At 47.3% G+C, this 13,267-nt stretch overlaps 2 protein-coding genes across 4 annotated transcripts; one reads left to right on the top strand and one right to left on the bottom strand.

Annotated features, from left to right (window-relative positions):
- Positions 1-5,135: 5,135 nt before the first annotated feature.
- SAT2 (spermidine/spermine N1-acetyltransferase family member 2) lies at positions 5,136-7,328 on the bottom strand. 2 transcript variants are annotated; one of them, XM_032615859.1, is made up of 7 exons: positions 7,018-7,328; positions 6,796-6,847; positions 6,576-6,659; positions 6,375-6,476; positions 6,192-6,232; positions 5,947-6,058; positions 5,136-5,862 (listed from the first exon to the last, which is right to left on the bottom strand). In XM_032615859.1, the coding sequence occupies exons 1-7, from the start codon at positions 7,081-7,083 to the stop codon at positions 5,813-5,815; spliced, it is 507 nt and encodes a 168-aa protein (XP_032471750.1). In that variant the 5' UTR covers positions 7,084-7,328; the 3' UTR covers positions 5,136-5,812. The 2 variants fall into 2 exon arrangements, with proteins under 2 accessions (XP_032471750.1, XP_032471749.1); XM_032615858.1 differs by having other exon boundaries at positions 5,136-6,058.
- A 1,113-nt stretch (positions 7,329-8,441) lies between these two features.
- SHBG (sex hormone binding globulin) lies at positions 8,442-12,802 on the top strand. 2 transcript variants are annotated; one of them, XM_032616984.1, is made up of 8 exons: positions 8,442-8,549; positions 8,715-8,806; positions 9,917-10,106; positions 11,018-11,179; positions 11,415-11,574; positions 11,691-11,827; positions 12,227-12,434; positions 12,687-12,802. In XM_032616984.1, exons 1-8 carry the CDS (start codon positions 8,442-8,444, stop codon positions 12,800-12,802), a joined length of 1,173 nt encoding a protein of 390 aa, XP_032472875.1. The 2 variants fall into 2 exon arrangements, with proteins under 2 accessions (XP_032472875.1, XP_032472876.1); XM_032616985.1 differs by lacking the exons at positions 8,442-8,549; positions 8,715-8,806 and having other exon boundaries at positions 9,970-10,068; positions 11,072-11,179.
- Positions 12,803-13,267: the final 465 nt, after the last annotated feature.

Raw genomic sequence — 13,267 nt, 5'->3', positions numbered from 1 at the left:
TTATCCAGCATCTGTCTTCTGCCATCACACTATAAGTAAGCCCTATGACATCAGAGACTGGGTTCCAGGTCTGTTTGTCCCCAGCATTGTATACCCAGTACTTAGCACAGTTCCTGGCACGGCAAATATTAACTGAAGGAACCAATGTCCTGTAGGTCAATGGACACACAAGTGTGTAGCCCAGGAGACATCTGGGCTAGAGAGGTGAATGTGAGAATTATCAGCATATTAGACATAGTTAAAGCTATAAGAGAAAATTAGATGTCTAAAGAAAAGTGACTTAGAAATGGATTGGGTCCATGATAAAACTCTCAACTACAACAGTATTTAAAGGGCTGGCAGGGAATTCCCTGGTGGTCCAGTGGTTAGAACTCTATGCTTCCACTGCAGGGTACCGGTTGGATGCCTGGCTGGGGAACTAAGATCCCACATGCCGTGCAGCATGTCCAAAAATTAAACAAAGATACAAATAAATAAATAAAGGGCTGGCAGAAGAAGAGGTGCCTTCAAGCGTGCCTGAGAAGGAACATCAGTAAGGAGGGTAGCAGAAATAATAAAAGGGACTAGACTATCAGCAGTGATTCTGATAAGGAGTAGGGAGGGAGAATTAGAGAAATTAAGTGGGACAGATTATCAGGAGTTCTGGCTGTCAGACTAAAAAGTTTGGGTTTGGACCCTTAAGCAACAGGAGTGGCTGAATTTTGTCTTGGAAATGGCACCATCATCAATTTCGAAGACTCTGGCAGCAACAGTCCTCTCAGATTTGACTTTTGCACTTTTTCATCTGCTCTAGTCATTGTTCATTCAGGCCAAGGATGAGAGTGGGAAAAGGGGGAACAGCATTTCAGATGGGAAAATGGCATGTACAGAAGGCCCAGAGGGGAGACTACACTGCATTTGAGGTACTGGAAAGAGTCTAACATGGTCAGAACTGACTTGCTGGGGAAAAAAGGCTGGAATAATGTTTCAGATAATGGAGGTTTGGGCCAGAGCCTGGAGGGATTAGCCAGAAGTTTGGACTTTGTGCTGACAGCAGTGGGAGCTGTGACTGAATTTTCAGCCAACTTGCCTTTAGGTGAAATTACTCTAGCTGGACTATACAGAATGTATCAACAGAATGCCCCAGCTTGCCTTAGGACTTCTTTTGGTTTTTTTTGGCGGCACCGCATGGCATGTGGGATCTTAGTTCCTGGACCAGGGATCAAACCCTTGCACCGTGCCGTGGAAGCACAGAGTCTTAACCACTGGACCGCCAGGATAGTCCTGCCTTAGGACTTCTAAATACACAGAGAGATTGAGAGAGGAAGTTAGAAAGATGGATAGATTGATAGGTGGATGGCTAGATAGATACTGAAAATGGGGATCAAATGAAAGTTTACAAATTGAATGTTGAGACTTGCCCCAGACTCCCTCTTCACCCAGCTCTGAGATTACCTACAACCAGGCTTACACCCTCCAGGCAGGAGTTTGGAAGCATCTTCTCTGGGAAATCTAACCAGACAAGGAAAAAGACCTAATGGCACTGACATCAGGGGTTCCTCAAGGAAATGGCCTCATGGCTCACCCTATAGTAAAGTTCACGGTCCACATGCCTCCCTACATCCCATACAGACACACTCACAGTTTCCAATCAGTACCTTAGTGTCCTGATCTTAAATATGAGCAGACAACTGAGGATTACCAGACATTTGAGGAAAGACTTTAAAATGAAAGACGAAAAAAAAAAATAAATAAATAAAATAAAATGAAAGACGGAGGCCAAAACAAAGAAAGAAAGAAAAGTTTAGAAGAAATACAGACTACACAAGGAGAAAAACATTTTTTAAAAAACCTATGATGGATATTCTCAGATAAGAAAAAACATATATCCATGAAACAAAAACAGAATGTTTTTAAAATGCAGAGAATAAAAGAGAGTTCTTAGAAATTAAAAACATGAGAGCAAAAATAAAAATTCAGTAGAAGGAGGTATGTAATGTACAACATGATAAAAATAATTAACATTGCTGTACGTTATATATGAAAGTTGTTAAGTTCTCATCACAAAAAATTTTTTATTTCTTTAATTTTGTAACTGTATGAGATGACAGATGTTCACTAAACTTATTGTGATAATCACTTCATGATGTATGTAAATCAAATCATTATGCTGCACACCTTAAACCTATACAGTGCCGTATGTCAATTATATCTCATTAAAACTGGAAGAAAAATAAATAAATAAAATCAATTAAGGGAATTAAAAAATTTCAGTAGAAGGGTTGGAAAATAGAAATTAAAGAAATCTCCCAGAAAGTAGAGCCAGAAAATGAAGGAGATGGGGAAAAAGGAAAGAAAAAAAATTTGTTTTTAATTATAGGATTAGTCCATGGGATTCAACATCTGAATAACAACAAAAGTTCCAGAAAGAGATCACAGAGATAATGGAAGGAGAAAATCATCCAAAAAATAATAATAAAAATTTTAAATGTTTCCATAACTGAAGAACATGAGTTTCCAGATTGCAAAGACCCACTGAGAAAACACTAAGACATTTCCATGGAAGGTTTCAGAATGCTAGGATAAAGAGATGATCCTAAAAGCTGTGGTTGGGGAAAGAGGGAAGGAAAATAAAAATAAGCTTCATACATAGGATTCAGAATAAGAAAAATTTCAGGTTTCTGAACAGCAATACAGCAAACTTTCAGTTTCTGAAGCTTGAAGACAATGGAGAAATGCCTTCAAAATTCTTAGGGTAAATTACTTCCAATCTAATATTTGATACGCATCCACACTGTCAATTAAGTACAAGAGTAGAACAGACATTTTCAGACTTGTAAGGTTCCAACAAATTTACCCCCCAGGCATCCTTTCTCAAGAAGCTCCATCAAAGTAAACCGAGAAAGGTGAGTACATAGGTTCTGGGAAACAGGCTGTCAAGAGCGGGGCACAGGTCCCTAAGATGGATGTGAAAGGAGACTCCAACAGTGCAGCCTAAAGATCAGACTGTGTGCTGGAGCAGGTCTAAGGGCTCCGTGAGAAAGTTCTTCAAAATGAAATAGATCAAATTCCTTACGTGTTTATATATTCTTAAGAAGAGATTAACATAACTAAGGGAGAATTGGGGGATAAATTAGAGTACGCAGAAAACTAAGCAAATGAATATAGGAGACAAGGCAAGTACTAATTTCAGGGAAAACAAACATGATGCAAGAAAGAAGGGCTTCCCTGGTGGCGCAGTGGTTGAGAATCTGCCTGCCAATGCTAGGGGACACGGGTTCGAACCCTGGTCCGGGAAGATCCCACATCCTCAGAGCAACTAAGCCCGTGTGCCACAACTACTGAAGCCCATGTGCCTAGAGCCCGTGCTCCGCAACAAGAGAAGCCACTGCGATGAGAAGCCTGCGCCCCGCAACGAAGAGTAGCTTCCCTTCGCTGCAACTAGAGAAAGCCCGTGTGCAGCAACAAAGACCCAATGCGGCCAAAAAAAAAAGTAGCAATATCTGTATGCCATTTTGAATTTGAAATATGAAGGTGAATACAAACCCCCCCCATAACAATACAATTTAAAAACTCAATTGAACATGATTGACTCTGAAGAGTTAGGGGAATTGGGAGACTACTGTTTTCTTATATAGGTCTTGTAGAGATATTTGACACTTTAAATAGTATACTGTATATCTATGATTAAAAAAAAAGTAACCCCATGGAAGGGGGTAGTTACAGAAGGAGGCTGGGAGATCAGTTAGGAGGTTATAGCAATTTTCAAAGAGAGGTGATAGTGGGAGTGGGGTTAGGGATGTGGACAGATTTGAGAGATATTTTTCTCTCTTCTTTCTTTAAAAATCCTTCCCCCTAAATGCCCTCCCCTCTGTTCTCCCTGTAATGGCCAGAACCCAGGTGATTTTCACTCTATACTAGTCAGCCCCAGCACTTAATAGAATCACCCTACAGGAGGTTAATGAAGGGATGAGTGGGTGGGAGATCATGGGGTGGCTGCAGAATGGATTGATGCTGGGGTGCAAAGACACCCTATGAAAACTGGTAAGATCTGGGTCAGGATGAGCGAATAACAAAAAACAAGTGTAAACTCCGAAAAGCAAAGACAAAACAGGACGGGGGCCAGACACATTTTGGAAATACTAAATTTCCTAGTTCATACTCTTATTTATTTATTTACGGCTGTGTTGGGTCTTCGTTTCTGTGCGAGGGCTTTCTCTAGTTGCGGTGAGACACGCATAGTCGCTCCGCGGTATGTGGGATCTTCCCAGACCAGGGCTCGAACCCACGTCCCCTGCATTGGCAGGCAGATTCTTAACCACTGCGCCACCAGGGAAGCCCCCCTAGTTCATACTCTTTTCTTCTGCATTAGCATTTAAAGTTTTATTTATTCATTTTCCTGAAGTACTACATGGGCGAGGCACAAAATTCAGAAGATCCAAAGTGGTATGGGGAAGAGTCCCCTTCCTTCCGTTACCTGGACACCTAGTTCCTCTCCCTGGAAGCAACCACTCTCTGCTTGTTTGTGTGTCCTTTCAGAAATAATTCATTCTGAGTTAAGTTTAAAAAGTGCCATCAAAAGATAACTTGTTCATGTTAAAAAGATATTCATCCCTGCCAGATTAGATGAGCCAAGGGCATGAAACTGGATTCTTCTGGCTCCCATCTGTGGAAGGGGCTGACAAGCTTCATTATTTCTCAGTCAAGTTTGTCCTAAAGGCCCATCTGTTGTAAACTCGTTTTAAGGGCCCAAAATTGGCACCACTCTGGAAGAATTTGGGCATTTGAAGTGTTGTTTGGCTGAATTGTATTTTTTAAAAATTTTGAATTTTAAGATGGATCTTCAACTCTCTAGACTCCATTGATCCTGTTTTTTACAATTTACACATGTATGTTACCTTGTTGTCCACTTTCAGTGTCTAAATTATGACCATTTAACCAATGGTTCCTCCACAAAAGGAATAATATGTCACCACTGAAAGTGATGATGTGTTTAATAACTTAGGCAGATGTTTCTGATTTATTGTTAAATGAAAAAACAGGTTGCAAAAGAGTTGATCCCATAAATCCCCACACACTTAACTAATTATATGTGTACATGTACATTGAAAAAATCTAAAGAATCAATACCAAAGGGTTAAGAGTAGAGATGTAAGTAAGGCTATGGATTTTATTTTTATATGTCCCTTCAAACTTCTCTACAACAAACCTGCATTACAAAATATTATGAAAGTAGGAAATGAACCTGTTTCCCTTCTTGTCTCCATGCGTCCTAAAGGTTTGTTTTGGTTCTGCTGAACTGAAAATAAAGGCTTTGTGACTTTTGAAAAAGAAAAAGCACTCGCTAGCTGAGCGGATTTTTGGAAAAGTTGGGGCCAGTGGTCCTTCCCAGTGTCCCTAAAATGCCACCACCAGGTGGCAGCCTGCTCCATCTGTTGAGTCGGTGGGCCTGCCTCAGTCTCGGATTCTACACAGCCCAGTCCAGACACTGGAGGCCTTTGTCTGGGTCCCAAACCCGACCAACAAGCCTGATATGTATGCTAGAGGCCAGAGTCAATACTCTGGTCCATTGTGGGTGAAAGTCATCTTAGGCCCACTTTTATCCCCAGGAGCAACATCCACTGACCAGAAAACACTGAGGAAGGGTCGTAATAGCCGAAGCTTGTCACATCCTCAATTCCTCCACCCAACACCACATCAACACATGGGAATTCTCATTTATTTTTCACCCTTAACAAGGAGGTGGGAAGCCTTGCCTCTTCCTCACCTCTGTTCTTTCCATCTGGGAATATTCACTTCCAACCCTCCTTCCCTTCCTTCAGGGAGGCCTAGGTCAGTGGAGGCAGTCTCTGAGGACTGCTTGAGCTGGTGGGGATGAAGAAGCTGAAATAGAGATCCCCAAGGGATGGCGTCACTTTCCTGCCAACTCCCTCATCGCCTCTCCTTCAAAGCGAAAGCAGTGCCAACCTTCAGCTTCCGTCAGATCTTGGGCTCCTAGGGCCTTATACAAGTCCATAGCCCCCTTGTTCCAGTCTAGGACTGCCAGGCGGAGCTGGGAGCAGCCCTTATCCAGGGCCACCTGTGGGAGAAGACACCACTCACTTTCCTGGGTCAAAAAGGAAAAGACTTGCTCGCCCTCCATTCAACCCAGGGGCCTCCCATACAGCTTTGCTTTGCCAGGGCCCAGCTTGTAGCCGCATCCCTCTCCTCACCTCGGCCACTTTTTTGATTATTTTGGAGCCAATCCCCTGACCTGATGTGGGGAGAAAAAGGCAAAAAGAGGGATCGTCTGAGTTGAAGGGGACCAGAAAAGACCATAGGCTAGGATTAAGAGGCAAGGGATGGTGGTCCAGTCTATGGGCTGCTTTTCTCCCATCCCGGCCTCTGCCCAGTACCCCGATACTCTGGCTTCACGTAGATGTCTTCCAGATAAATGTTTCGTCCCTTCCATGTGCTGTAGATGAAGTAGTATAGCCCATAGCCCACCACACAGGGCCCTGAGAGAGAAAAGAAGAAGGGTCAGGCCGCTGGGCACCTGGGGGAGAGACCTTTGAGGCTGACTGGAGAGGGCACCTCTGAGATCAGGCTGCTCTTACCCTGTGGCTCCCCGGGGGCAGGAAGAATCTCTGCTACCAAACAGTGATAGAAAGGATTCTCTCCAAAGCCATCTGCTCTCAGGGCTGCAGAGATCGGAGTTGTGACAAAGAGATAGAGAAAGAAAGCCTGGGTGTGTGCCCAGTCTGGAGTTACTGCCTGGGGAACCCATCCGTCACTTCCACCCCAGCCTCCGTCAGGACTCAGGTGTTGGGCCCGTACCTTCTTCACTGATCTTCACCTGGTCTGAGAGTTTCTCGTACTCAGCGAGTTCCTACAGCGTGCGGACAGAGGCTAGATTAAGGCAGGAGGGCCTCACTGCTCCCTAAGCAGGAGCCCTGGGCGCGCTCCTCCCTCTGCTCCCACCTCCTCCTTCCCGTCCCCACTCCAGCAGCGCCGCTCTGACCCCCTCTGGGACCCCGGTTTCCGGCCCGCAGCCCTCACCCGAATCAGCCTCAGGATATTTCCACAGTCTCCCTCCTTGGCTTCTCGAATCAGCACGGAAGCCATCCCGATCTCCACCGTCTGGAACCGAAGTCCAGGATCCCCACTTCCGTTCTGCAGGACCGGGCGAAGAGCAACGGGGACCCTTTAAGGGGCCTCCAAATTCGGATCCCGGAAAGCCGGGGGAGTGGTGGGGAGCGAGGTGGTGGGGGTGCCGCGGGCTGGGAAGCAGAAGCCCGATTCCGGCTGCCGCAGGGCGGAGAGAGTGGTGGGACTAGCGGTCCGCACGGCCTGGTAGCCCCTAATTTCGGGCCCCTACAGCGCGCACCTGCCAGCCAATCAGCTTGCAGAGCAGGCATGTCCCCGCCCCCCGCGCACCCCCCCCCACCCCCCCACCCCACCCCGTGCAGCTCTGCCCCTATGGCCGGGTCTCTTGACCGCACTCCCCGCAGGGGTCAAGGCTGGACTGCCGAGGCTTCCTCGTCGTTGTTATCTGGGTGTTCCAGCCTCCATTGGAGAAACTCCACGGCTCAAAAGATACCTCCTTCTTTAACTGAAGTGTGCAGTGATACCTGCTCTACCCTTCACCCCAACTCACCCATTCCAGCCCATCCAGACTCGGGGTGAGCCCCAAGACCTCCAGCTCTTGCCTACTGGCTCAAAGTGTTACTCCTCTTGGGGGCATTTGTATTTTAAGATGGGTCAGGGAGAGGGTGATGAATTTCTACTGGTAAGTGGTTAGGCCTTGTAGTCGATGGCTAAGAGAAGATAATGGCGGGGGAGGAGGGACCAGGACTCTTAGTATCCACTGAATCACACTCAGAGACAATGCCTCCCTATGCAGCAAGCCTCAGAGGCCTGGGAAAATACTAAGGCAAGAGCTCAGAGCAGATACCAGGCATTGTGCCTGTATCATCTCGATTCATCCTCGTTCACAGTAACTCTGGAAAGTAAGTATTTTTCACATTTTGCAGACAAGGACACTAAAGCACACAGGTGGGGTGACTTGCCCACAGTCACCCAGCTAGTATTTGGGATTCCATGTCTCATAGCTCTAGGCCTTATGGAGGATGCTACTTGGGGATCTGGGCATGTCTGTTTCTAGATCTCATGTTTGTCCTCAAGGCAGCCTCCGCAGGTGGGCAGAAGGCTTGGAGGACCCAGGTCAGGCTCTAGAAGGAGAGGGGAAGTGAGGTGTCCTCTCCTAGCTCAGAAACTTTCTCAGCAGTGGGGGAGGGTAGTGGAGGAGCTCTGTTCCTCACTCCATTTGTCCTCAGAGGGGCCGTAGGGTCAGTGGCCCTGTCTCCTGCCCCCCTTCTTCCCCCGGGGCAACATTTAACCCTCCACCAACCATGTGCGACGCTGCCTGCCCCCATGCATTCTCCTCAGAGTTGTCTGAGGCACAGAGAGGACCGCGGCTGATTATGGAGAGCGGAGGTCCACCGGCCACATGGCATGGGCTGCCGCTGCTGCTGCTACTGCTGCCTCCCAGCCATGAAGGACGAGCCGTGAGACATACTCTCCCCAGACAGGTGCAGGAGCAGGACAGGGCGCTAAGCCCTGTGTGTGTTTAAGTGAGCTACACTTTAGCTCTGCTCTCTTCCTTTCTTTCCTCCTCTGGCCTTGTAGCAGTGCTTCTCCCTCCAGTCTGTCTCTGGCACGTCTTAGTTCAGCTTGTTTATTTTTCTCTCTGGCAGAGGACTCAGGGCCGGCCTGCTCTGCACCTCAGCAATGGCCCTGGACAAGAACCTGTAACCATCATGACCTTTAACCTCACCAAGATCATAAAGTATGGGGTTGACCTAATTCTTTGACCTCACCCTCTCTCCATCAGCTCCTCTCTCTCTCTCTTTTTTTTTTTGCTTTATTTAATTGAAGTATAGTTGATTTACAATGTTGCGTTAGTTTCTGGGGTACAGCAAAGTGATTGAGTTTTATATATATATGTATTTATGATACATGTTATATATATACTTTTTCAGGTTCTTTTGCATTATGGTTTATTACAAGATATTGAATATAGTTTCCTGTGCTGTACAGTAGGACCTTGTTGCTTTTTTTTTTTCCAAAAATATTCTTTATTGAGGTCATTGCTCCTAAAACAGAAGCAAAAAGCAGAGATCAAACTTGGTAGTAAGATGTGATTAAAAAAAAAATGATGATAAAATATAAGCTGGCACATTTCAAGGAATAAGCAACAGAAGTTGCTTATCTATTTTATATATAGTAGTTTGTATCTGTTAATCCAAACTCCCAATGTATCCCTCCCCACCTTCCCCTTTGGTAGCCATGAGTTTGTTTTTTATGTCTGTGAGTCTGTTTCTGTTTTGCAAATAAGTTCATTTGTATCAGTTTTTAAATTCCACTTGTAATTGATAGCATATGGTATTTTGTCTTTGTCTGATTTACTTCACTTAGTATGATAATCTCTAGGTCCATCCATGTGGCTGCAAATGGCATTGTTTCATTCTTAAATATTTATTTATTTATTTGGCTGTGCTGGGTCTTATTTGCAGCATGTGGGATCTTCGTTGCAGCATTCAGGATCTTTAGTTGCCGCATGTGGGATCTAGTTCCCTGACCAGGGATGGAACCCAGGCCCTCTGCACTGGGAGCTCGGAGTATTAACCACTGGACCACCAAGGAAGTCCTTGTTTCATTCTTTTTCGTGGCGGAGTAATATCCCATTGCATATATGTACCACATCTTCTTTATCTATTCATCTATCGATGGACCTTTAGGTTGCTTCCATGTCTTCGCTATTATGAACAGTGCACCAGCCCTGTTCTTTTCCCTGTCTCCCTGTCCTTCTCTCTCCCTGAACTCCACTTCCCTCAAACTCACATCTATGCTCAAAGAGCACACCCCATACCCAGTCTTTCCTTCTGTGTCCTTTCTGAACCTCCTCCTCCTTTGAGTTTCAGACCTGGGGTCCAGAGGGAGTGATTTTTTATGGTGATACCAACCCAGAGGATGACTGGTTTGTGCTGGGACTTCGGGATGGCAGGCCTGAGATCCCGCTTCATAATCACTGGGCCCAACTTACAGTGGGTGCTGGACCCCGGCTGGACGATGGGAGGTGGCACCAGGTAAGCCAGATCTGGTCCTGAGGGAGGGGTGTCTTGAGCTGGTGTGAGGAAGGGAATGGAACCAAGTTATTGGGCATCCCTTTACCATTGTCATCTCATTGAATCCACACAAAAGCCCCATGAAATTGCTTTTTTTTTTTTTTTTTTTTGCCACACCTCTTGGCATGCGGGATCTTAGTTCCCTGACCAGAGATCAAACCCGTGCCCCCCGCAGTGGAAGCACAGAGTCTTTTTTTTTTTGATATAATTTAATTTATTTTTTTGGCTGCATTGGGTCTTTGTTGTGGTGTGCGGGCTTCTCGTTGTGGTGGCTTCTCTTTGCAGAGCACGGGCTCTAGGCGTGTGGGCTTCAGTAGTTGTGGCACGCAGGCTCAGTAGTTGTGGCTCATGGGCTCTAGAGCACAGGCTCAGTAGTTGTGGCACATAAGCTTAGTTTCTCCGAGACATGTGGGATCTTCCCGGACCAGGGATCGAACCCGTGTCCTCTGCATTGGCAGGCAGATTCTGAACCACTGCACCACCAGGGAAGTCCCGGAATTGCAGAGTCTTAACAACTAGACCGCCAGGGAAGTCCCAGAAGTTGCTATTCTTGTCCCCATTTTTTTCAGAAGTGAGTTCTGAGGCTTTGTTAGTATGTAAGTGACAAGTCCAGAGTGAGCTGCGGATGCCAGCTGACTCTTCAAGTACTTGTTCTTTCTGCCATACTAGACTTCCTCTGGTAGGTTCAAGTCTTTTTTCGTAGATGGTTGTTCAGCAGTTAGTTGTGATTTTGGTGTCTTCATGAGAGGAGGTGAGCTCAAGTCCTTCTACTCCGCCATCTTCAGTATGGCATTTTCTGGACTGCCTCTGAAGAAAGTGGTGGAGGCAGGCCCCAGGAACCTCTGATTCTTCTTCTCTTTTTCTTCTTGCAGATGGAAGTGAAGATCCATGCGGATTCTGTGATGGTAGGGCTAGATGGGGAGGAGGTGCTGCATCTGAGACAGGTCTCTGGGCCACTGGCAAACAAACCCCAGCCCATCATGAGGATTGTTCTGGGGGGGCTGCTCTTCCCTGCCTCCAAACTCTGGTTGCAGGTAGCTGCGTCACAGGGGCAGGAACCATGACCAAAGTTCGTAAAGCATTGCTGGCTGGGTGGCCGTGGGGGTCTAAGTCCACACTTCAAGGAGGGGGTATGGGGTGAGAGCTGCATGGGGGAGGCCAAATGCTTGCATCTTGGAGGGGAATAAACAGGGTGGGAGTCTGGGACTGGCGCTCAGATATCCTGATTCCAGCATCCCCCGCATCTTCCCTTCCCCGCACGGGCTCCAGCTGGTCCCTGCCCTGGATGGCTGCCTGCGCCGGGAAGACTGGCTGGACCAGCAGGCCCAGACCTCAGCATCTGTCCCCACTAGTCTCAGAAGCTGTGCTGTAGAGTCTCAACCTGGGATATTCTTCCCGCCAGGGACTGGTGCAGAATTCAGTCTTGAGGGTAAAGGTTATTTTCCCCTCCATGGCCAGCTCTGTGTCCATTTCCCTCCAGCACTAGCCCCTTCCCTCCATGAATCCCCAGCCTTCAGGCCTCAGGAGGGTCATTTCTCCCCCCAGACATTCCCTGGCCTCATGTAGAGCCCTGGGCCTTCTCCTTGGACCTGGGACTCCAGCTAGCAGCAGGCTCAGGCCACCTCCTTGCCCTTGGGACCCCAGAAAACCCTTTCTGGCTCAGCCTCCACCTCCAAGATCAAGTAAGAGGGAGATGCTGCCTGCATTCAGTGGAGCCTGGGAGCAGTGGGAGAAAAGGGGCTCTAAAATGTCAATATTATGAAAAAATAAAGAAATAAAAATAAAATAAAATGTCAATATTACAATGGTTTAAGAGTTGGGGTGGGCGGGCAGAGACACATATTAAAGCTGCCCACAGCAAACAGTGACTTGTAGTTAGATTATATATTTACCTGGGGAGGGTGTGGTTTTATAGAAGGCCAAGCCAGGAGAGTTAAGGCAGTATGGAGGTGGTGGGAATGGCCAGTAGATAGACTGCATAGCTAAGAGACAGGATTAAGGCAGCCAGGGGTGGGGCACATGGAGCAGATGCAGTTCATTCTTTCCTCCCCCGCTTATGTCCCTTCCCACACACTCTGCAGAAAGTGATGCTGTCTTCTGTGTCAGGGCCAGGGCTGGCGCTGCCCCTCATCTTGGGGGTCACTCTTCAGCTGAAGCTGACTGTGTCCAGGGTGGTTTTGAGCCAGGGGACAAAGAAGGAGATCCTTGCTCTGCCTCCCGTGGGCCCTGCCCCCCTCCTCAACCTCTGGGCCCAAACACAGGGGCGTCTCTTCCTGGGGGCTTTGCCAGGTAAGAAAGTGATGTTGAAGTTTCTCAGCACACCATGGGAAACAGCTAAGGGGAGGGGAAGAGGTGGGAAGGGATGCATTTTTAGAGGAAGGAAATCTCTGCGAGGGAAGAGGAGAAGGCCACAAGAAGAGAGAGGATAAGGGGACAGTGGGATGAAGTGCTTTAAAAATTTAGGTTAGAGGACTGGAAAAGTGGGGAGGAGCTTCTGGACCACGGCCACCCTAATGCCTCCTCCATACTACCTCACTGCAGTAGAGGCCTCTTCTGCATCCTTTTGCTTGGATGGCCTTTGGGCACAAGGCCAGAGGCTGGACATGGACCGGGCCCTGAGCAGAAGCCAGGATATCTGGACTCACAGCTGCCCCTAGAGCCCAGGCAATGGCACTGACACTACCATTAAATCCCCGCCTAAGAACCTCCTTTGAATGTCACTCATTCATTTATTTAACAAATATTTACTGTGCGTCTGCAATGTGCCAGGCACCGTGCTGAGCGTCAGGGTGCGCTGATGAACAAAACTTACCCTGCTTCGGGACCTCCCTAGTGCCAGCGGTTAAGACTCCGAGCTCCCAATGCAGGGGGCCTGGATGCGATCCCTCATCGGGGAACTGAGATCCTGCATGCTGCACATTGCGGCCAAAACAAAGCAAAATGAAAAACTAATCCTGCTTCCTGCCCTCTCTGTGCTTGTGGTCCCCTGGGGGAGGCAGGCATCCATCAAAGACTAACAAGTGAGTGGATAATTGGAAACTCTGATATGCACCATAAAGGAGCAGTCAGGGAACTGAGAAAGCTTGAAGGCCAGTGGCCTTGACCTAGGCTGGGGATCAAGG

Source organism: Phocoena sinus, chromosome 20, assembly GCF_008692025.1.
Source record: "Phocoena sinus isolate mPhoSin1 chromosome 20, mPhoSin1.pri, whole genome shotgun sequence".
NCBI lineage: Eukaryota > Metazoa > Chordata > Mammalia > Artiodactyla > Phocoenidae > Phocoena > Phocoena sinus.
The sequence above is the reverse complement of the archived record's forward strand: the minus strand, read 5'-3'. Positions and strand labels throughout refer to the sequence as shown.